The sequence below is a fragment of the Astatotilapia calliptera genome, chromosome 7 (genome assembly GCF_900246225.1).
Source record: "Astatotilapia calliptera chromosome 7, fAstCal1.2, whole genome shotgun sequence".
NCBI classification, from domain to species: Eukaryota; Metazoa; Chordata; class Actinopteri; order Cichliformes; family Cichlidae; genus Astatotilapia; species Astatotilapia calliptera.
In genome coordinates, this window is record NC_039308.1 from 26,210,612 (window position 1) to 26,233,800 (window position 23,189).

Consider the following 23,189-nt stretch of genomic DNA (forward strand, 5'->3'; position numbering starts at 1 on the left):
TTGATTTTACATATATATTAGTACTCCTCAAGACCTGACAACAAACTATGATGTGCAAACTTAGTGGAGCTTCCCTGTAAGGACTTAACCACTGTTTTCGACTGTAGGTCCCAAAAGACATTAAGTACTGTGTTTATATATTTGAAGTTGTTTTTTTTCCCTCTGTAGGACAAGTCAGTGTAAATGTGATGGCAGCTAGTGACTAAACTCACAGCTCACTGTAACCTGGGAAGTCGACACACCAGTGGCCACAGGCTGAGTTCAGCAAGCCTTAGCCAATTATTTTTCGTAGTTAAATATTTTATTTTGCTCCACAAAGACTACTTATGTATGAATGTGAGAGTGAATGAATAGTGGTATTGTAAAGCGCTTTGGGTGCCTTGAAAAGCGCTATATAAATCCAATCCATTATTATTATTATTATGTCCACATCTAACCTCACTGCTGAGAACATATATATTTATTAACAGCACTGAGTGTGTGTATGTTACTTAATATACTTAAAAAAAGACTACTTTTTAGGGTGGGGGTGGGAGCGATCATTAATAAATGACAACGATAGCTGTGAAGCAGAATCATCAATGCATCATGAAGCAGCTCCAAGTCTGAACTGTATTTAATACACTTGATATTTCTACATCCACACACTGCAGCAAATGTCTTACTGAGCAAATGTCTACAATGTTTATGTTTTGTTAAATAATGAAAAGCATTGTGAAAGAAAGTTGAAACTTAAACAAACAAAAAAACGAATACAAAAGCAAAAACAAAATGTCACGCAATTCATAAAAACGCATTCATAATTTCTAATCTGTTTCTTGCTGACCAAGAACAGAAAGGTGATATACATTTAGAACGCAGGATGAGACAAAATTACAAAGCAAAAGCTTTCAACACCCCACCCCTTTGTATTCGTCCGTTTTACAAAAGAAACATAAAGTGCAGGACACATTCAGATGCAGAGAGCTCCTTTCTGCAAACACACATACAGTGAAAAGTCTTTTTTTGAGAGCTCAGCCCTTTTTTGCACATCCTCAACACAGGCATCTTTCCTTCAGCTCTGGTGTCGATCATCCCAGAGCGAAGAACTTCAACCAACTCAGCACAGACAAAAGTCTGTACAAAGCACTTATGAAAGGAAACAGTTGGTTGCAACTTGGTTTCAGGAAACGAGTACAGATGCCAGGCTGGTGAAGAAAGCATAGTTATTCTCTGGCGCATCACCGAAGCAGACACAAATAAAATGCACAAAACAAATGTAAAAAGATTTTGGTAGGATTTGAAGTGTTTGGGTTGAAATTCAGTCTCTGATTACATGAGAGCAAGACAAAGGAGCGAAACTCAGCTGACGATTAGTTACCGAGTAATGTAGTGTCCTCTTTACGTCTCACGTCACGATCCGCACAATAACCGGTTGTGGTTAATTGACAATTACACTCAACACCAAAACCGGGCTGATTATGCCTTTCTAAAAAAGACAGCATTGTAATATTATATTATTTGCATCAAAAGCTGAGTGCTTTATTATCACAGAATTATTATACTGACTCACATACTATAAAGCATGCTATTTTACTCAAAATTCAACTTAAATTAATCACCACCTGTCGTCCTGAGACTCTTATTTTTGTCACAGGAAGTCCCAAAGCTGTTAAGTGCACAACAAATACTTTTTTGTGAATACACAGTATATAGTCAGTTGTAATTTAACATCTGGTGAGCTTGTATTACGGCTCAGCGTAGGCATTATGTTGTATTTGACTGATTTTTAATCACTTATCTGCAGTTAATTTATCCACATAACACCTGACTAGCATGGATGTCTCTTAACGGACGAAAGGCTTCCTTTTTTATTTTTACAAACTGTGCTGTGTTTAAGCTTCTCCAGACAACACTAAGGAATACTTCTAGGAAAACAGAACAATTAAACCATCCTCTTTCTCCCATCACATATACTGTTCCGAAGCTATAATGTGCTTTAGTCCTCCGAACCTGTCGCACCACACAGTGTTCAAAGCAAAAGATTTAAGGCCACAATGATTTCCACAGGTATAGTGTAATCGGAGTGTTGTCAGATCACCTGAACCCATGATGTTTTTCATGATTTTCTGTTGTACATGATGTTAGAAATTTGGATGAGCATATTAACCATACCCAAAAGAGGCTCAACTACTCTGAATACTCACATTAGCAAGTTTTCCCCCACTCTTGTCTCTGTTTGATATCAATAAAAGCATTTTTTTTCCCTTAACAAGGTTTAGGCATAAGGCTCTAGTTGTGAACACAGAGGCCCCACCCATCTACTATTCAAATTAGGAGCAGCCAATAAGGGCCTTTGTAAGGAGCAGAGCCGAAACCTCCTGCTTCACAAAGGGGACGAAATTAACGGGCTGCATCAAGGCCCAGTTTAACAGTTCAAACAGAGCTGGAAATGAGCTTAACACATCCTCTTGGCCTATTTAAAGCAACGAGACAGACCACTCATGATGGCCTTTCTGGCTCAAAAAGAAGCAATCAGGCAACAAAAGAGCAACTGTATGATAGAAATGAAAACAATTACACCTTAAGCCATCATCCTGAATCATCCATTCTGACTGCTGATTTGGACTGAGTCAGACAACTACCCTGCCACCCACACATACTGCATTGTTCATCCTCTCCCATAATCAGCCTTACAGAACTGAAATTCATGTGCAGTCTCTTTATATGAAGATCAATCTGAAAGGGTCCTACAAGAAGAAACTGACTACAAAAAATAGGAACTTTCAGAGCTTTAACTTGGCTTAGACTTTGAATATGTTGAGTGCTGGTATACCAAAACATTACATCACACTACAGATTTAGAAATTATTCATATTCACTGTAACTGCTCTTTGCACACTAGCGTAAAGTCAGTAGCTCTGGTTGTATGTTATGCATTGAAAATGTTAAAAATGTAAAATAAAGCTGCATATCTCACAAACTGAAGCCCTATGACACTCTATTGATAACTCAGAAACTCTCCCTCCATTTCAAACATGCTTTGTTCCTAATCACAGGTAGGTTTGTTTTCCTCTTCATGATTAAAATCAAACAATTCAGGTCACACCCGCAAAGCACTCCCCACCTTTTTTTGTTTGTTTGCAGTAGTTACTGTTTACCAGAGCAGCAGCATTGCAGTTACAAGATTTGCAATACTGTTTGGCTCCAACTGAATCTTCTTGTACTTCAGAGGGTGCAAGGACACTAACTTTCATCAGTTACTCTCCTCAGACTTGACATGATTTTTTAAAGAGTGCTCTTTGTGACCCCTGACCTCTGTCATACTTTAAGCAGTGGATTTGCTACCAAAGTGATTTTTATCCAGAGACTTTACTGGTTAAGTATTCATTGTGTTGTCTGGATGAATTCTGTTCTGCTTTTTAGTGAGGATATTTCTCTCTTCTGAGAAAGATATACACCTAGCTTGAAGAATGCAATACCTCCAACTGTAAAAACAACAGTTATGGCACAACATGCATTTAAGCTGGCAAAAGACACTGCAACAAACCCGCTTGCCAGAGGCCAACCACGCCGACATGCTAACAGCCACACAGAGAAACGTTTGCCATTGGCACAAACGTACTTTCTGCAGGCTTTCTACTGAAAACTGTGGCATAAAAGACTGAATGTCTGTTTATTCCTGCACTATGATGTTGTTTTTTTTTTTAGCCTGGTCTGCTGTATAAACAACTCAGATCGTTCCTAAACGGAGAGGTTATGATGGTGATATTAGAAAAGCAGGGGGCGGGGCTGAATCCTCTAAGACGTCTCCATCATGCGCATGTCTTCCGTTTCTGTAGTGTCGTCCTTTGTCCACCTCCCTGTGCTTGTCCAAAGTCCAGCTTCTACACAGCGCTTCATAGGAAACTCTGCCACCTGGTGATGAAATGCAAAGACACAAAGAGGTCAACAGAAATCAGAAAACAATCACAGATGAACACGGTCGCGTGCAAATCAAAATTAAAATTAGACTCAAACATAGCTGAGAGATAAGTCTACTGTGGCTTAGTTAAAGGCTCTTTAACTGCAGTTTGAGATTTTAAATATTTATCTTTAATGATTTGTTCTTTATTTTTATCAACACATTTTGTTCAATTAAAACAAATTAGCATTAAACAAACATGTGTTGTAAGTAATATTCATTATATGGTCAGATTTCAAAATTTAAGTTAAGCTGGTTGTGCTTTTGGATTGTTACAGCTTTTTCTTCTAACGTCTTGTTAGAAGAAAAAGCTGTAACAATCCAAAAGCACAACCAGTTTCAGTTTCAACAGGCTGCATCCTCCTAAAGCTTTTTCCCCCTCTTTAGAGTTGAGTTGAGTTTTGGCAGCCAGTCCAGCTGAGAGGCCAACAGAGGGGCGACAGCGCATTCTCTCAGTCTTACAAAAAGGCCTGTTGTACTGCACCCCACACATTTACCCTGTGCTATATCCCCTTTAGCAATTTCTACACTTGGATTACTCTGAATATTGAAATCGTTTCCACAAGTCCAAATATTTTTACATGTCTGTAATCGGTTTACAATATCAAAGACTTAATTTATGTGAGACACACATCTTTACTGATCTTTTGGTCATACTGTAACACATTTCTTATATAACAGAGCTTCATCTACAGTGCTTCACAAAGACCCCTACACTGCTTTTTCCTTTTCTCTTTTACTCTACAAGTTTCTTCGTTTTCATTTTAAATGGTCATCCCAGGAGTACAATGTCAAAAAAAGGGAGTTTAAAGCCTCCAAGACTCCTACTAATATTACGGTTTTTCCCACACACTGAGTAACCAGCCAACTATGGGAGTGGTCAGGGAGATGGGGTCACACATCAGTGTGATCAGACATTAGATAGACTTGGGAGCTCATAGGTTAAATACTGATGACCAATGTTTGATCAACACAGTGAAACATTTCTATTCTCACATGCACTTCTGTCAGGTGATGTGTGAAATAGTTCAGAGCTACAATCTGTGTCTCATAGCTTAACAGGAATTCACAAGCTCCCCAGCAGAGATGGGAGGATGACCTTCCCTGCCAACACACCTTCACTTATGCCTTTATGGGTAGAGTGAGAAGAAGGAAGCCATGCTCAGACAAAACGCATGACTGAGCACATGAAGCAGGGTGGTGGCAGCATGATGCTAAGGGCCTGCTTCTCAGCAGCAATGACAACCAGAATGCTCAGATCTGACAGAGATAAATGCAGCTAAATAAAATCAGAAACTTGTCCCAAAGCCACCCCATTATTGTGTTTGCCGTTGGCTAGTTGAACTGTCACTGGGTGGTGCACCTGATGCCCCCCCCCAAAAAAATAAAAATAAAGACATAATACAAAAATTTATACAGAGATCTGTAGATGTGAGTTTACAGATGTTTCCTACTGAACAGTGAGGATGAGCGAGGGAGAATGGGATAAGTTGCCTAAGGCATGTGTGCAAAGCTTGTAGTGACTTGCTCAAAAAGAAAGCTGTAATTATTACTGCCCAAGAGGGTTTTACAAAAGATGGAAGTAAGATTTAGAATAGTTCTGGAAACACCAGTGAAATATTTCTTTTTTATTTATTTATTTAAAAGGTCTCTGCTAAAATATACTGCGTTAATTTTAGATTTATATTCCAAATGTGCAAATATTCTTTGTTAATCTATTGTAGGCATCTAGTAAACAAACATGCTAATGTATAAGTTTTTAGAGGGAATAATTTATGAAATAGGTATTTTTTTAAAATAAGGGAATATAACTAGAAAAAAATAATTTAATTAAAGTATATTTTAAGGAGATTTTCCCCATTTTTCCATAATTAAAATTGAATCTGAAAACGTCCTTTTTTCAAAGTTCTTCTTAATAAGAGCAAACTGGAAAAGTGGACGACAAAAAAAGAAGTGTCTGTTTAAAAGACAAACAAACAAAAAAAATAACCAAATATATATAAATATATATTGTCATATCCTTAAGAAAGCCCTGACAGATGCACGTGGCCCTTCAGCTGATTCACAAATGATCAAGCAGCAATTCTTAAGGAAGGCAAATAGGTAGAAAAGGCTGAGGTATACCAGAGGCTCTGTCATGGTTTGGGCATGCTTTTTGGCCAGTGCTGTTGGAGATCTCGTCAAAATTGATGAAATATTAACACAGAAAAGCATCGTCAGATTTTGATCTATCATGCAGTGTTATCAGGTAAGATTGGCAACTGCTACATTTTTCTGCACATCAGTGAACCTAAACACAGAACCTGGACCTCAGCATTATTGAAGCAGTGTGGGATCATCTTCAGAGAATGGAACAAAAGGAATCCGACATCCAAAGAAGAGCTCTGAATGTCCTCCAAGAAGCCTGGAGAACTATTCCCGAGCGAGTTCAGGCAAACATCGTCTTCAAGCTTGTTTTCACCTTATATACCGAGTTGCCACTTATGTTTGCACATGTTTCAAGAAACCTCTGCACCCATTTTGCATTTTCTTAGCATAATCTAACAGTAGTTTGATGTTTTTGCACTCTACAGTATATAAAACTGCTTAACACGGACTACTTCAAATGAAATCAAATCACTTTTATTGTCACATCACCTGTGCAGGTACATTGGTACAGCACATGCGAGTGAAATTCTTGTGTGCGAGCTTCACAAGCAACAGAGTTGTGCAAAATACAATAACATAAACAGGCAAAATATACAAATGGCTAAATCTAAAACTAATAAATATATGTACAATATATCACTACATGTTTCTCCCGTTTTACAGAAAACCAGATGACTGTTACAGTGAGGATGGATACATGAGATCTGACAGATTTGATAAAACTAAGACTGAGGATGTCCTCTCGGGTTTCTGCTGCGCTGAAGAGGTCAAATAGCAACTGTCAGCAAATGTGTTGGCCACTTCTGATTTTACAGGTAACATTAACACAATGGGGCCCAGCTCCTTGTTATAAGGTAAAGTTTACCTTTTTGCAGCTGTGCCCACACTGTAGTGCTGTCATCATTTACAAACAAAAGAAACCACAGACACATCCCTCGGGAATGATCACCACCAAGAAAAACCAAAACTAGTTACTTTCTTATTTATATCAAAACAAGCTCAACAGTGCCATCTCACTTCTGTAAGTGATAACTGCATTGAGGTACAAGATTTGCTGGTGCAAGCTCAAGTGCACTTACTGAAGGTACTGTTGATTCTTTGGGGTCGAGTATGCAGTTTGTGCCGATATTCTGCTGTTCAGTGTTGGACAAATGACCTCTACATTTGTCTGTGTAATCTTTAACTCTCTGTTTGAAGGCCTCAAGTTCTGTATGGAAGACCTCTAAGTAGACGTCTTGTCCTTCCTGGAAAAACAACAATATGTCTGAGACACTCTGAAAGCTAGCATATGATGGCTTTTTATTATTATCTCTAGAAAACAAAGCCAAATTATTTTAGCATGCAACACTATAAAAGCCATAATAAGATGCACAACATTCATACACATCAATGATAAGAGGAATTTCTCTTACTTTGGCTTTATGAAAGAACTGTCTGAAGCAGCCTCGAGGGTCCTGCTGAGAGTTTGAAGCCATCTCCAGGATGAACTGCATCACTACAACTTGGTGTGCCACCTGCTCCATCAACGCTTCTTTCTGCAGAACACAAGTAGGAAAAGCTAGTGTGATGTCTTTGGTTTTCTCACCAGATTCAAATTCAAATTCAAATTTATTTGTCACGTACACAGTCATACACAGTACAATATGTAGTGAAATGCTTGGACAACTGCTCGTGACCTAAAGAAAACAAAAAAGGAAAAGGCTATGAATAAGATAGGAAATAAATATGAAAAATTAAAAAGGGTAAATTTAACTAGGAAGGAATAGAATATAAATTAAGGTTAAAAATGAAATAACTGTACAACACAAATTAGAATGAAGGGTAAATTTAACTGGGAAGAATAAGATAAAATATATAAATTAAAGTTGAAAATAAAATAACTGTACAACAAAATACACAATATAGAACTATATAAGAATGTATGAAGAAATCTAAATCTAAATAAATATATACACAATAACAGCAGCTGTACAAGTATTAACCGGAAATGAAGAATATAGTGACCAGTGTTGTGCAAAACCAAAGTCCAGAAAGTCCAGTGTGTGTGTAAGAACCATATGTGTGGGTCAGTACTGTGTGGTGGTGTGATTGAGAGACCGTATCGCCTGCGGGAAGAAGCTCCTCCTCAGTCTCTCTGTGTTGGTCTTCAGGGAGCGGAATCGCTTTCCTGACCTCAGCAGAGAGAACAGTCTGTTGTTGGGATGGCTGAGGTCCTTCACGATCTTCCTGGCCTTGGTCCAGCACCGCCTGCTGTAGATTGAGTGCAGGTCAGGGAGCTCGGAGCGGATGGTGCGCTCAGCTGATCGCACAACCCTCTGTAGAGCTCGTCTGTCCTGCATGGTGCTGTTTCCGAACCAGGTTAAGATGTTTCCCGTCAGGATGCTCTCTATGGTGCAGGAGTAAAAGTTCCTGAGCACCTTGGAGGGCAGTTGGAAGTCTCTCAAGCGTCTGAGGTGGTAGAGATGCTGTCGGGCCTTTTTCACCACGGTGTTGATGTGACAGGACCATGACAGGTCCTGCGTGATGTGAACTCCGAGGTATTTGAAGCTGTCCACTCTCTCCACTGGGCACTCGTTGATGACGGGGGTCTGGTAGTTCCTCTCCTGCTTAGTGCTGAAGTCCACTATCAGCTCCTTTGTCTTACTGACGTTTAGAAGGAGGTTGTTCCTCTGGCACCAGTTCTCCAGATTCCTAATCTCCTTCAGGTAGGCTGTCTCGTTGTTATCAGAGATCAGGCCCACCACGACGGTGTCGTCAGCAAACTTGATGATGGTGGTGGAGCTGGTAGTGGCCACACAGTCATATGTGTACAAAGAGTACAGCAGGGGGCTCAGAACACACCCCTGGGGGGCTCCAGTGCTGAGAGTGGTGGAGGCTGAGACATGTCCGCCCATCCTTACTGCCTGTGGTCTGCCAGTTAGGAAGTTGGAGATCCACTGACACATAGATGAGCTGAGTCCCAGATGCTCCAGCTTGGTGGTGAGTGTGGAGGGAATTATGGTGTTAAATGCAGAGCTGTAGTCTATGAAGAGCATTTTAACATAATTCCCCCTTCTAGTGTCCAAGTGAGTGAGTGATGTGTGGAGGAGATGAGAGATGGCATCGTCTGTGGAACGATTTGGACGGTAAGCGAACTGTAGTGGGTCCAGTGTGTCTGGTAGTGAAGAAATGATGAAGTCTCTGACCAGGCGTTCAAAGCACTTCATCACTACTGAGGTGAGGGCTACAGGGCGATAGTCATTGAGAGAAGCAGGGTGGGGTTTCTTCGGGACAGGAACAATGATGGACTCTTTGAAGCATGTGGGGATCACCGACTGAGATAAAGAGATGTTGAATATCTCAGTGAACACAGGAGCTAGCTGGTATGCGCAGTCTCTTAGGATACGACCTGGGATGCCGTCTGGTCCTGCTGCTTTCCTGGTGTTCACTCTCTTGAAGGCTCTCCTTACTTCATGCTCGGAGATGACGAGCACGTTTCCGGTGCTGGCAGTATCTTCCTGTCTGCAGCCGTTAGCGCCGCTAACACTAGCATTGTTGGAGACCTTAGCTGCAGCCTCGAAGCGAGCATAGAAAGTGTTCAGCTCGTCTGCCAGAGTCACGGCCGCGTTCGTCATACCGGTTGTTGGTGCTTTATAGTCCGTTATTGTCCTTAGTCCCCGCCACAGGCTCCTAGAGTCACTCTGTTGGAGTTGTGACTCTAGTTTCCTCCCGTAGCGCTGCTTCGCCTCTTTCACCGCCCTCCGCACGTTATATGACGCGGCTTTGTACGGGTCCATGTCCCCCGTCATGAGTCCCGTGTTGTAGGCAGCGGTGCGGGATCTCAGAGCGTCGCGGATGGTTTTATCCACCCACGGCTTCTGGTTGGGAAACGTTGTGATAGTCTTTGTCTCCACGGTATCATCCGCTAGTTTCCCGATGAATCCCACAACCGCTTCCGTAAACACGTTGACGTCATCGTCGGAGCTGTTTCTGAACATGCCCCAGTCTGCGTCATCGAGTGCGTCCTGTAACGCGGCCACCGATTGATCCGTCCAGCGCGCGACCTTCCTCTGAACCGGAACTTCCTGTTTCAGCCTTTGTTTGTATTTTGGCATGAGGAAGATGGCGGCGTGATCAGATTTGCCAAACGGGGGGCGGGATTGTGCCTTGTAGCCGTCCTTGACCGTAGTGTAGCAGTGGTCCAGTGTCCTTTCACCCCTGGTGGGGCAGGTGATGTGTTGATAAAAGTTCGGCGCTGCGCGTTTGAGGTTGGCGCTATTAAAGTCCCCCGTCACAATAAGCGCAGCGTCCCGGTGTTGTGTCTGGTGCTGTGTGAGTGCCTCATGCAGCTCGCATAAGGCGGTGACCGTGTCCGCTTGTGGTGGAATATAAACGGCACTTACAATGACCGATGTAAATTCCCGAGGTAGATAAAAAGGACGACACATGATGGACAGTAGTTCCAGATTTGGTGTGCAGGAGCGTGTGAGAGGAGAGGCCCTCTTTGTAAGTTCTTTACCTGGAAACTGGCCCAAATTTACTTTTTTTTTTACGTTACCTTTTAATTCACTGGTTGAAGAATTGTTAGAAATACTGATTTTTAATAATTAACATCTATCCTCCTTGGATTATTCTATATAGAGCAATATAGTGAAAAAAAGCTTCTATAGGACTATCCTATGTCCCATTCAGTAGCTTGCAGGATCACCTTTAGCACCAATAATCTGATGCAATCATTTTCTATACATCTTTATCAGTCTCTCACTATGGAGGAACTCTGTCCCCCACACAACACTGCTTCAGTTTCCAAGCATTCGTTTATGCACAGCTCTCTTACGGTCATACCACAGCATTTCATTTGTGCTGAGCTCTACACTTTGCATGGTCCATTGGAGGCAATGCATTACTTCAAAACTCATGCCAAAATAACGATCGATTGATAGATCGATCGATAGATAGCTAGCTTACGCTTTACACTTATCTTCCAGATCAACTACTCAGGACACCTCCCCTGGCTCTGTTTTTTAGCATTTGGGAATTACATGACCCACAGAGTTATGACCCACACGAAAACTGCATTATGCTGTTTATAGGATAAACTGTTTTTAGTCACTTGATGAGATGTTGACTATAATGAAGCAATAAAGTAACACCAGGCCTACTCTGTCGGCATATTACCCCTTCTTGCTGTAGACTCATGCACCACAGAATTAAGTAGTTTGCAGTTTCCTCACAGATAAGCTGAGGCATGGCTGCAAGGAATCGCTGACTGTCATCCCACCTTCGCAGCATACCTGACAAAGACAAATAAATAAATACAAGATTGATTACAGAAACTTACGACTTTTAAATATCAGTAATATATGCAGTTATTTCTTTAACACAGCAGTCAACAACTGATCTCTTTTCTGCTTTGCTGTTGTTAGCATATGCAGTATCTACTGAGCACAACAACAAAACTGCCTGTGAATCCAAATCTGTGCAAATTCATAATTTTTGCATCACCTGTCTGATCAGTTGATAACTTGGTTCCTTATTTCTTATGTAACTATCCATTAAAGCTTCTAAAGCAAAAATATACAGCCTGTGTTCAGTGAAATTATAGGTGTGATAAAAGTTGATGGCAAGGTATGTAATACAGGTTCTTCTAAATGTCCAATATAGACTGAGGAAAAAAAAAAATTCCATGACACTGAAACCGTCACCCCCCCTTGTAGCTTGTTCATTGTTCATTTGAGGCAGAAAATGTGTAAATGTTCTTATCCTTGGTTCTACTGTCCTGCTAAGTCTGTTTTACACTGCTGGAAATGCAGCTACTTTAATGCAGAACACACACCACAAACAGTTATTCATTAAAAATAAATAATTAATTTCACTGTGATCGGCTGATAAACTAAAGCAATCTCCACATCTCCTTTATTGCGCTGTGAGAAAGTAGCAACTAACGTTTAAATGTATCCAGTTTAAAGTTTCAGAGCTCTACTGTGCAGCCGTAATGTTTCAAATAAACAGGAGCACTGAGACTGAACTTGGCATTAAAATAATTAACTCGAGTTGTTCTTTATATATTTTTATCCCTATTTCATCATTATCATCTGGTAACATCTCTGACTGAAATGGGCACCACTCAGAGATCATTGTGTGCAGAGGAAGAACCATATTAGGCATGAAATGCTCCTTTTTATGTGAGTGTTGATAACCACTGCTGTGATGCCAGCAAGCTTGTTTCCCAGCAGCACATAAACAAGGCCGTAATCCATAATTCAGATATTATTATCACGTTGACGACAAGCAACAAAGTTAATATCCAACTTTATAAGATCTATTTAAAGAAGTGTGTCCTGGAATGAAATTGTTGGAATGTCACTATGCAGGCAGCTTAAAACTTATTTGAGTTTACACATGAAAACTAAATGAGGACATCCTTTCCCTTTACACCAGAGAAACAATCCTACTAAACTGCAGCAACGTTAAAGCCACAAACCGACTTGCTAATTGATGACGTTTTGGCTCACTTACCAAAATGCCTGAGCTCTTGTTCGTATTTCTGGAGAAATGTCTTACACTTGTCCTGGTCCATTTCTGCAGCCTGATGCTGGACATTGATGATACTCTGAAACAGAAAGGAAACACAGTCTTAAAATCTTGGCACAGAACACAGCCCCTCTATATGTTCATTTTGCAATGTTGTTTGGCAAACTTGCCTTATCAAAAACATCCCAACTAGCTCCAAATACAGGACTGCGGCTGGGTTCCTGAACTCCCAGCAAGCTCTCCTTGCGGCGCCACTCCTCCTCATTGTGCGTGAGCTCTGTGGGGCAGGCCTGAGTCCGAGCACGCTCTTGCTCCAGCGACTCAGAGCTGTGGACTCCTAAAGAGCATAACTGATCCTGCGCCTCAGCTAGTCTCCAACTTGAGACGATCGAGGCCTTCACACAGCGCTGCTGACTTTGGCATAGCGATGCCATGGGACAATCACAGAGGTTTGATGATGTTGGCTGGTTTGAGGTAAATGGAAAGCAAATGACTACTGTTAAAAAAAAAAAAAATCAGCTAGCACTTGTTAGCAATACAATAAATGAATAAAATTCAAGGGGTTTTGCACTTCAATCAAAGCCCAAAATCTTTATGCCAAGTTTGAAATTTAGCAACATATTCCTCAGAAAGTTATTCTGAACACATCTTTTCTGGGGTGGCAGTAGATCAGTTCTTCTACTAACCAGAGGGTTGGTGGTTCAATCCAGTCTGCATGGCAAGATACCGAACCCCAAATTGCTCTACCATGGATTCATCAGCAGTGTTGGGACTAACGCGTTATTAAGTAACGCGTTACAGTAACTACGTTATTATTGTGGTAACGAGCACGGTAACTAGTTATTATGCCAAAACCAGGAACGCGTTACTCGTTACTGGGATTTAGATAGGCTCGTTATTCGTTACTTCGTGTGGCGGCTATCGCGGAGCTTCCACAGATTCAATAACATTAGCAAGTGGTGGAGGCCAGCAGGTGGATGAAGGAAAAGGGAGGCAAGAGGAGAGACCCGAAGCGGCCGCTGGTCCGAGAGTGTCAGGTGAACTGAACTTCAGGTAAGAAGTTATAACCTGCAGTCCATCTGGGTCAGATATGAACCAAGTTTAGTTGGAGTTTATTTTCGTTGTGCTGACTTTTTCGTACTGCATGCTAGCTAGCATGATGGAGTTTCTATACAGCTGGGTGGGTGCTATGTTACTGATGTTGAACTTTATTTTATTCATAAGGTTAATTATTAGAGTTGCCAACCGTCTCGTAAAAAACTGAATCGTCTGGTATTCAGAGAAAATATTACGGGTTTCTTATTGAGGTGAAAAGGAACAGTTTGTCCCGGACTTCAGCTACAATGAAAAAGGCACAAAGCTGAAGTTATTCTGTGTTTACGCCGCACAGCTGCCTCTTCTCCTCTCATCCTCTCACCCTCCCTGTCCTGTTTCTACTTCAATCATGAAACTGATCAGTGATCAGCTGATCGGCTTTTCTCTCTTGTTTATTTATCGCTCACTTTGCGCCAGAAAGAGGAAACCAGCAGATGTCGCGGTAAACAACAGCAGCATGTTTAAGCTTGATCAGCTGTTGTTAGAATTTATTTAATATTAATTTCTACTATCAGCTGATGTTTGCTGGAGCCATGGCTGTAAAGCTGCTGGTCATGATGTCGGTTTGGATATGTGGTGAGAGGGAAACATGAAGACGAAACCAGGAGATGTCCTTACTGAATCATCAGAGCTGTGATGGAGAAACAGGTTTACCTTTTAGGTGACATGAATGAGTTGAAGGGAAGTTATGAACTGTTTCTGAGAGACAAATAACCCCAGGATCCTTTTTTAGGTAGCTGACAGCTGGTAACTGTGCAGGTGCGGATCTAGCAAAGTGTTGCCAGGGGTCCATGTAGGGCATTAAAAGGGAGAGGTGGGCACAAGGAAATACTTTCTTATTCTCATTTAAAATGTCTCACTTTTAAAAAAAATAATTATCTGAGTCTTGCAACAAACAATTGATAGATTGATACATATATACCATCAGAACAGTGTACATCACTGTCACAACAGCGTTTATTTTCATTCAAAGGCTTTATGATTTTTCCTACAATGGTGGGCCAGTCTCTAGTCAAAATGCCCGGGAGGATTTTTTTGTCCCAGTCCAGCTCTGTATGCAGCTCATCTGCAGTCTGGTGTTACCTACATCTTCCTATTCAGAAGGCAGAATTTCCGAGTTCTGAGTACAATCGAACGCACCACGACTGCAGTTTTTGTGTTGGATGTAAAAAGCAGGCTAGGATAGAATCAGGTGTGGGATTTCTCTCGTGGAAATGTGCACATTATTTTTTCCTTTCTATTGGTAGGTGGCACAGTGCACTTGTGGCAAGTAAGCAAGCTAGAAGACTGGCAATCTTGCTGGGTATCCAGTTACGGAAGCAACACATTAACAAGAGAATTCTGAGTAAAACCAAAGTTACTTTCCCTAGTAACTAGTTACTCTGAAAGTAAAGAGTAACTTGAAGTAACTGAGTTACTTTTGATAGAACTAGTAATGTAACTAAGTTACTAATTTAAAGTAACTTACCCAACACTGTTCATCAGAGTATGAATGTGTGTGCACTTAGGTGTACAAGAAAAGTGTTTGTGTGGAGGAATGAAGCAAGTTGTATAAAGCTCTATAAGTGCTCAAGTAGAGATAGTCCATTTACAATTTACCATGAAATGACTCTCTCTGAGTGGTAAATGAGGTGATCACCTAAAAACTGAGGGATGACTCTGCATCACACACTAAATGTAGTTCATTAGCTTTTAAGCTTTCACGACCGCAGTCAAGCTGCGTTTAGCTTAAGGTGGAGCATGAGGGTTAAAAATAAATAAACGCTTGTTTCCACTTCACCAGTGGTCGCATGCCTTCTCTGCTAGCTAGTAATCACACACAGCTGTCAGTGTGCGCATGTTTGAGTCGGGGGGGTTGTTACTTCCCGTTATGGCCTCTGATCCCATCAACCATCCCACCTAGGGGGTATTTCTTCCCAACCCTGATTTCAGTGGTGTACTGACAAGATAATGACGCAGCGAGTAATCTGATTACCCTATAAGCATGAGCTAAAGTACAATAGTTATTGGGCAACTGCGGGTTAGCAGCGTGAACACTGACATTTAACACTAAACTAACTGGTAAAATATCCCGTTGTTGTGTAGGGTGGAAACTGTGCTTCAGAATAACAGAAAATGTTATAACATGCACACTCCAGCTATCCCCAACAGTATTCGCTTGTTAGAATACCGTTAAGCACATCTTGAATGAGATAACTTAAAGGCCTTACCTTTTGGTGAGGGTAAAGACCACTAAAGCCTCCGGCCGTTGAAAGTGACTCACTGCTGGGCTCTTCGCTGTGGTGAAGTGAGTCTCCGTTGCCCAGCCACTCCATAACTGCTAAGCAACTAGCTGGTTAGCTCTGCTGTGACAGTGAGACCCGCTAGCTAATGCTAGCCGTGTTTGAGGAGCCACAGACAGTGTTGCTCTTTATATTCAGCCGCCTCACGAGATTTATGTGGGATCTAAATACCTGTGTGACAGCCAACAGAACAGAAAAGGGGATATGATGCATCAAAAAAAATCACTCCTGCTCCTGTGGATGATAGTGTAACAACAACAACCACCACCGTGTTCTGGCTACGTCCCCCTTTTTTTTTTTTAAGTGGTGACGCAAGGGACACGTGGGGAGCAACTTTAATGACGTGAAGCACTCAGAAGTTTTTCTACTGAATTCTGTTGCGTTCCAGTAAATTCTGCTATAAGGATGCTTTCTTATAGCAGAAGTAAGTTACTCTTAACTAGAAACTCAATTTTTTTAAAAAGGGAAATTGTACAGATGGTCACGACATATCTGGGTGTTTCCGCAATTATTTCTGACATCAAAGTTATTCAATATTCAAACTTTAATAAGTCATTGATACTGTAAAGAGGCTTGGATAAATTTGAAAGGAATGATTGTGTGATTGAGGAAAAAATATTATTCAATATATTGGCTGAGTTTTTGTATTTCTTACGCCCTACCAAAGGAAAAAAAAATGTAAATTTTGAATAGTACATTTAGTACCTTCATTTCTTTACATTTTCCTTGCAAAATTGGAAATGGGTTCAGTCATTTATTGAAACATTTGTAAACATACATAGAAATACAAGTTCATTAGAACTGTATCAATTTAAAGGTTAATATTTGCAAAGACCCCCTGTTCATCTGCAGTAGGCAGATTTTTTTGTCCTTCACCTGTCTAGTTTCTTCAGATTTGTTAAAGACACCCTGTAGACCACGCCAAAATATGCCGTTTTCAGCTAATAGCTCTTTGGTATCATTTTGCAAAAATCCTGTGTTATCTATTTACCACGGATGACCCTGAGAGGCCAAACGGACTGCAACTTAAGAAAACACCAGCAATAAGAAAAACGCTGCAAAATCACACAAAACACAACGGAAATAGGAAAAAACAGATTTCCAAAAGCACAAGGGAAGTGTTTCTGGGGAGACAATAATCCGACGGACCAGTTGCAGGAACCCAAAACATGGTAGGCGTGTTTTATCATAAGTCAGTCATCAGTACTTAAGTACTGATGACGGATTTTTAGGCTAATAGTTAGGCTAACACACGTACCTCTCATCTTTTATTTCCTCACAAAACCAATAGATCCTCCACTTCTTTTAAGTGTCTACCAGCGCAATTCTTAGCCCCCGCCCCCTAATGATCAAATAGAAAAACTGGACTGAAAATGTGTGGAAAAAAAACAACCGAAGTACAATGTACAAATACAAGGTAATATTGGTGACCAGTATAACGACAAATATATGACCAAACCTCAACGTTTAAACAATTAAGAAACCCTAAAATCCTCAGTTTATCTCTTTGTCAGTGAAAAGAACAAATCAGCGTCATTGTGTGTAGCATCTTCTGGAGTATTAATGGCAGTGATTGAAAATGTCTACAATTTCAGGAGTGTGCAGTTACACATTAATATGTGTGGAAGGTTAACTGCAAGAGATTAGACAGGATTCATATTATTATACCTTCCCTACTCCAGTTTGTTGACAGACCACGCTGCTGCGATACAGAAAACATAAAAGCCACTACACAGGTTAGAAAAAGGAAAAATATTACCTACTCATTCTGATTGCCATGTTACGGGCAATTTAAAAATGTAGTAAACAGAAGACTGTTTTGCATAGACATTTGCAAGAATGGATCAAAGCATCAAATTTGTGCAAAAAGAAATGAAAAAAAAATGCTTATATTGTGTAACTAAGCCACTTAATTATGTGGAAGATGAACAAAAAGTTTTAATTCTTTTTTGTGTTAAATTGCGTACTGTGACCGGACGGTGGCGGTAGTGTACTTTAAACTGCCAGGACAGACCCCCACAGAAAAGACAGAGCAAGAAAATCGTTGTGGAATATTTCTCCCTAGTTTCAGTTTACAGGCAGCATTACCTATTGGACTCGTACCGTTTTAAGTCAGCTCCGTATACATAGAGTCTGCTGTTACATATTCAGGTTTGTAGTTGGAGCTCTGGCATGATTTATCAGTTATGGTGTGTGAATATGTGGCCAAAAAACACCAAATGCATGTATAGTTTAAAAGGAAGCGCCGCCTAAGACCAACTTATGGGCGAAATTGGCCCACAAGCTGACCAAACAAACTGATTATAATGCATTAACGCGAAGCTACAAGCGAGCTGGCTTACTTGACGTTTGCTAACTGTATAAAACTGGTGAGTATATTCGTATCGATAACGTAACGTTATACTGTTTTGAATAAACATTTATTTCTTGTCGACGATTTAACAAATAAAGGTTATCTGTGTGGTGAAGAGCAGCGTGACAGCCTGGCTTTGAGATTATGTAGCTAGCTAGCTTACACTGAGTTTCTTCACGTTTGATTTTTGACCTTTTTAGACAATAAACCTATTAGAGGTTAACAATAGCATTCACACAGATACTTACAGAGGGTGTGCTTTTTGACTGGGCCACACGAGATCCTGTTTTTTAAAGAGAAAGTGTAGAGGAAGTTGGAGGTCTTTCTGTCACCACGAGGTGGGGATAGAAGATAATTTAAAAAAAAAAAAAAAAAGACTCCACTGCAGGTGCCGTATCTCGTTTCTCATACTCTGTAGTCTAAAATAGATGCTGCTGCCCCTGACTGTGTCAGTGCCAAAGGCCCCTTCTAGAGCCTGCAGATATTTACATTGGAGAAACAACCGGTTTTCAGGCCCACAAAAAAACATCCTCAGTATTAAACTCACACTCACTGCCAAATGGCATCTTGCCCTTTCCCAGGCTGCAATTCCCACAGGTTTCCCTTGTTGTACTGTTGTATTTATTAAATTTTCATTTATTTTTTTAAATTTGAGGACAAATGGATACAAATGCAGTACTAGTACTATACAGTACTGCAGTTATTTCACCGCTAGTAATATCTTAATGTTTTTCCTAGGAGAAAGGGGGGAAAAAATAAGAGTTTGTATAATTCTTAACAAGCTTGAAAGTCCATATTTGGTCTGACAACCTTTGTTGTTCAACATAGCCTGAACTTTCTTAGGCAAGCCTCAGGAATAGTTCTCTAGGCTTTTTGAAGGACATTCAAAGCTCTTCTCAGTCCAGATGATCTTGCACTGCTTCAGTCATGTTGAGCTTTGGGGAGGCCAGTCCATAACTGATAGTCTTCCACTGTGTGCTTTTCTTTCCAAGCATTAAAACGCCACTGGCTGAAGTGCAGCCCCAAACCGTGACGGATTTGCCACTGTGTTTTACAGAAGGCTGTAGACCAGGGGTCTCCAACTCCAGGCCTCGAGGGCCAGTGCCCTGCATGTTTTAGATATCACCCTGGGTCAGCACACCTGAAATAAATGATTAGTTCATTACCAGGCCTCTGGAGAACTGCAAGACATGTTGAGGAGGTAATTTAGCCATTTAAATCAGCCGTGTTGGATCAAGGACACATCTAAAATCTGCAGGACACCGGCCCTCAAGGCCTGGAGTTGGACACTTCTGCTGTAGGCACTCACTGTTGTACTCTGTTCTCACCGCATCTGTACAAACTTAGAGATGGACCGATCCGATATTACGTATCGGTATCGGTCCGATACTGACCTAAATTACTGGATCGGATATCGGAGAAAAATAAAAAATGTAATCCGATCCATTAAATATCACGAAAGCACCTCACAAAACTTGCAACACGCCGTAACTCACCTCAGAACGTTAGCACGTCGGAGCAGTATGCATCACGTGATAGAGCAGCTGTGGCATGCGGGACCTGTCGGTGGTCTGGATAGCATGTGGAGCTTCGCTAGCAACCCGGCATTTCATCTCCGACAAAGTTATCCCCGAGAGAAGTAAAGCAAGTGTGTAAGTCCATCTCTGAATGTTTGTAAAGCATTCCTGCGTTAAGCTTAACAAACGATATATGGAGCGACTGCCTCTTCTTGCTGCTACTTCAATCATGAAACTGCTTAACGATCAGCTGATCGGCTTTTCTGTCGGGAGTACGTCTCTCTTGTTTGCTTTTGGCCCACTTTGCACCAGAAAGATTTTACTTTCTACTCGAGGATCTTTTTCTACGTAGCTGACGGCTGGTAACTGTGCAGGGGCGGATCTAGCAAAGTTTAGCCAGGGGGGCCGATAGGGCATTAACAGGGAAAAGGGGGCACAAAAACATACTTTTTTTCTTATTGTCATTTAAAATGTCGAGCTTTTAATCAATAATTATCTGACAGCCAAAGTTTTAATTTGATGCAAAATGAATAGAAGTCCATTACTGTATATAGTAACTATTAAGTCTAATATATATACCCTAGTAAGCTATAGTACTTTTTCCTTTGTGAAGGTACCATCTGTGCAGTCTGCAATTTTGTTGAAGAAAGATGTTGAATCTATTTAATATTTCTTGAAAAATAATTGATTTCTGTGCATTTTTTTTCACACTGCATCAAATTAAGGTTGATTACGTCGATTAAGCATCATGAGGTGGAGCGTGAGGGGTGGTTCCCTATTTTTTATTTATTTATTTTGTTGTTGCTGGGAGTTGGAACCCTATTAGTTAGGTTGCTTAATATTTATGCTAAGTACTCTTTAAAATACCAGAATAGGGAGGATGGTGTAGGTTTAAGTTTATTAGATTGATCAGTATTGCTGAACTATGAAATATTTTTTTTGGATACAGGTATAACAGAATAGCTTTAGTGTAGTTGTTGTTTTAAACTTGAGTATGAACTTATACAAAATGCAGCAAGATATTTAAAAAACAGTTTTGTTGATTAAAAAACACTATATCGGATTCATATCGGTATCGGCAGATATCCAAATTTATGATATCGGTATCGGTATCGGACATAAAAAAGTGGTATCGTGCCATCTCTAGTACAAACTGACAACTATTTGAACGAGTAATTTCAAATGTGGATTCATCACTCTATAAGATCTATTACCACTGATATTCAGTCCAGTTCTTGTGTGAACTGGAGTAATTCAGCCTTTCTTCCTTGTTTCCCTCACTTAAGAATTGCCTCTTGACAGCCACTCTTCCAGTGAGGCATTTCTTATATTACTTAATGGAACAACTGAAGGATCAGATGCATCTCTCAGGTCCTGTGTCAAGTCTTTGCTAGATTTTTTTTATTTATTTTTTTCATATTTCTTCAGAATGTGACTTTTTTTTAGGGACACACTGCACACCATGTTGAGAGATGCCGATTTTCTCTGGCTAGGGAATTTTTCATAGATTCAGCTAAAAAACAAAAAAGTGAACAAATTATGTAATTTTGCAATAAGCTGCCAGTAAAGTGCCTAAAGACTGAATTTAACATTGGGTCTTTGGAAACTTCTGTAGACAGGATTCATAGGGCAAATTAATAAATGGTTCAACAAAAAACCAAAAAAAGCACACAATGTTATAGTATTAAAACTTTGCCTAAAGATGGCCGTGTTTACACATATTATCCAAAAAATATCCGTTTATTGTGACAGTGAGATATTTCAACAGTGTGTTTTGTTGTTCCTTCTTTCTACACCTACAGAGTGATAGCGGCACCTCATCCTGCAGACAGAAATGAGCCGTACTACTCCAGAGGCCTCGGGTTTGTACCATAGTTTTCTCACACAGAGACCTCCTATTAAGGTTTCTTCCAAACAAAAAAGCCCATTTAGGTAAACTGTAGATTTGGTGGTGGCTATGAAGACTAACACACAGCTGATTAACATCAGTGACATGTACATTTGGAAGAGAGGAATGCTCTTTAAAAAAACAAGACATCACGAGCTTTGCAATAAATTTATTTTTTCAAACATTTTTGTTAATTGAGTTTCATTTACTCAAGCATAACTTTTTTTCAAAAATCTGATGGTCACAAATAACAGGAAAGCTTCTATCAAAAAAGCTTACGCAAAGTTATTGTGTTTTTGCAACAACCCTGGTGTTTAATACATACGGACCAAAGGCCAGAACCAGTCCACCAAAAGGTTCAAATTTTTTTTGTAATTAAAGTTTTTATTATTTTGAACATTTAAACTAACATAACATAAGAACACAAAACAACAAAAACCACACAAAATTATAAATAATAAAAAAATTTTGTTCTCTTAGAGTTTCTGTTTGCTGCTCAATCTTCCCAGCATTTTCTCGCATGCAGCATTTTCAGTCATTTTCAGTCATTTTCTCCTCCACATTTTCAGGGTTGGAGTCCGAGGCTCTTTCCAGAGTGTTAAAATAAGACGAACAAACGTCACAAGCCCAGTGTTTAACACTCTGAAGCCTGCTTTGTCTAACTGTGGCACCTCGCGTCTGTCCCCCAGTAGGCACAGTCTCGGTGATCTAAGTAATTGAAATGTCACCCAGCCCTCTATATATTTTAAAACATTTTCTCATATTGGGGAGACCCCCAAAAGGGTCAGATTTGACCAAATTGGAAAATGTGAAATTTCAAAGGAGGGCAACATTTTAAGATTTTCACAGCTGCCTTACTAATAAAAACATCACCCATGTCCTTGTGTAAAACACCAAAGTAAGTTATTGTTTTCCATTAAATAACTGAAAAGTACAGAGTTTTGTAGGATTACATTCCTGAATTGAATCTTATACTTGTTATACTTGTCTACCCTTTAGGCATGTGTCACTCTATATTTGGTGGAATCAGCTTGTAGTGGGTCAATTACGAAGAGGCAGTTAACGTGTAAACACGGGTTTAATAAGCATCAAATTCTTCAAGTCCTTATATACTCCTCCATTTCACCATTCTGTGATAGCACCTGTTGAAAGCCTTTTCCAGCACCTCCAACAAAATTCAAAAGAAGAGAAGTACTTGTCGAAGAATGTTGTGGCATCCTTCCAGTGAAGTTGAGCCACTTGCGCAACTGCCAAGTCGCACTGAAACTGTTCTGGTGGCTGTAATGACACCAAATGCCCCTTTTAGACACTTGATCTTTGTGTTTCCTTTATTTTGGCAGCTGCTTGGCAACATGCAGTCAGACTTGTCTGTGGATTTAAAACCGTCTAATTTTCACTGATATAGTTTTATCTGCCTATAAACATAAATTCTAAAGATGCACTCGGATAA

At 40.3% G+C, this 23,189-nt stretch overlaps 2 protein-coding genes across 6 annotated transcripts in view; one reads left to right on the plus strand and one right to left on the minus strand.

The window, feature by feature from the left end:
* Positions 1 to 598: 598 nt before the first annotated feature.
* Positions 599 to 19,215, minus strand: cdc37l1 (cell division cycle 37-like 1). Of its 2 annotated transcripts, none has more exons than XM_026174108.1 (8): positions 18,583 to 19,215; positions 15,910 to 16,152; positions 12,775 to 13,068; positions 12,590 to 12,683; positions 11,249 to 11,364; positions 7,504 to 7,626; positions 7,171 to 7,335; positions 599 to 3,897 (listed from the first exon to the last, which is right to left on the minus strand). In XM_026174108.1, exons 2-8 carry the CDS (start codon positions 16,012 to 16,014, stop codon positions 3,781 to 3,783), a joined length of 1,014 nt encoding a protein of 337 aa, XP_026029893.1. In that variant the 5' UTR covers positions 16,015 to 16,152; positions 18,583 to 19,215; the 3' UTR covers positions 599 to 3,780. The 2 variants fall into 2 exon arrangements, with proteins under 2 accessions (XP_026029893.1, XP_026029894.1); XM_026174109.1 differs by lacking the exon at positions 18,583 to 19,215 and adding an exon at positions 17,240 to 17,323.
* Positions 15,215 to 23,189, plus strand: part of exd3 (exonuclease 3'-5' domain containing 3) — a 52,010-nt gene continuing 44,035 nt past the window's right edge. For 2 of the 4 annotated variants that reach the window (XM_026174104.1, XM_026174100.1), the window contains exons 1-2: positions 18,007 to 18,350; positions 21,654 to 21,713. In XM_026174104.1, the coding sequence (XP_026029889.1) occupies positions 21,686 to 21,713 (28 nt within the window). In that variant the 5' untranslated portion in view covers positions 18,007 to 18,350; positions 21,654 to 21,685. Of the gene's footprint in view, positions 15,606 to 18,006; positions 18,351 to 21,653; positions 21,714 to 23,189 lie in introns of those variants that run through there. The other 2 variants (XM_026174103.1, XM_026174102.1) reach the window with 2 other exon arrangements.

What these genes read in the sequence shown, in the direction of transcription:
- cdc37l1 (XM_026174108.1), bottom strand. Translation starts at nt 16,014, where the DNA reads ATGGAGTGGCTGGGCAACGGAGACTCACTTCACCACAGCGAAGAGCCC. An exon ending in GTTGGGATGTTTTTGATAAG is followed by an intron (nt 12,684 to 12,774) that starts GCAAGTTTGCCA and finishes TTTCTGTTTCAG; the next exon opens with AGTATCATCAATGTCCAGCA. An exon ending in AGTTCTTTCATAAAGCCAAA is followed by an intron (nt 7,336 to 7,503) that starts GTAAGAGAAATT and finishes TTGTTTTTCCAG; the next exon opens with GAAGGACAAGACGTCTACTT.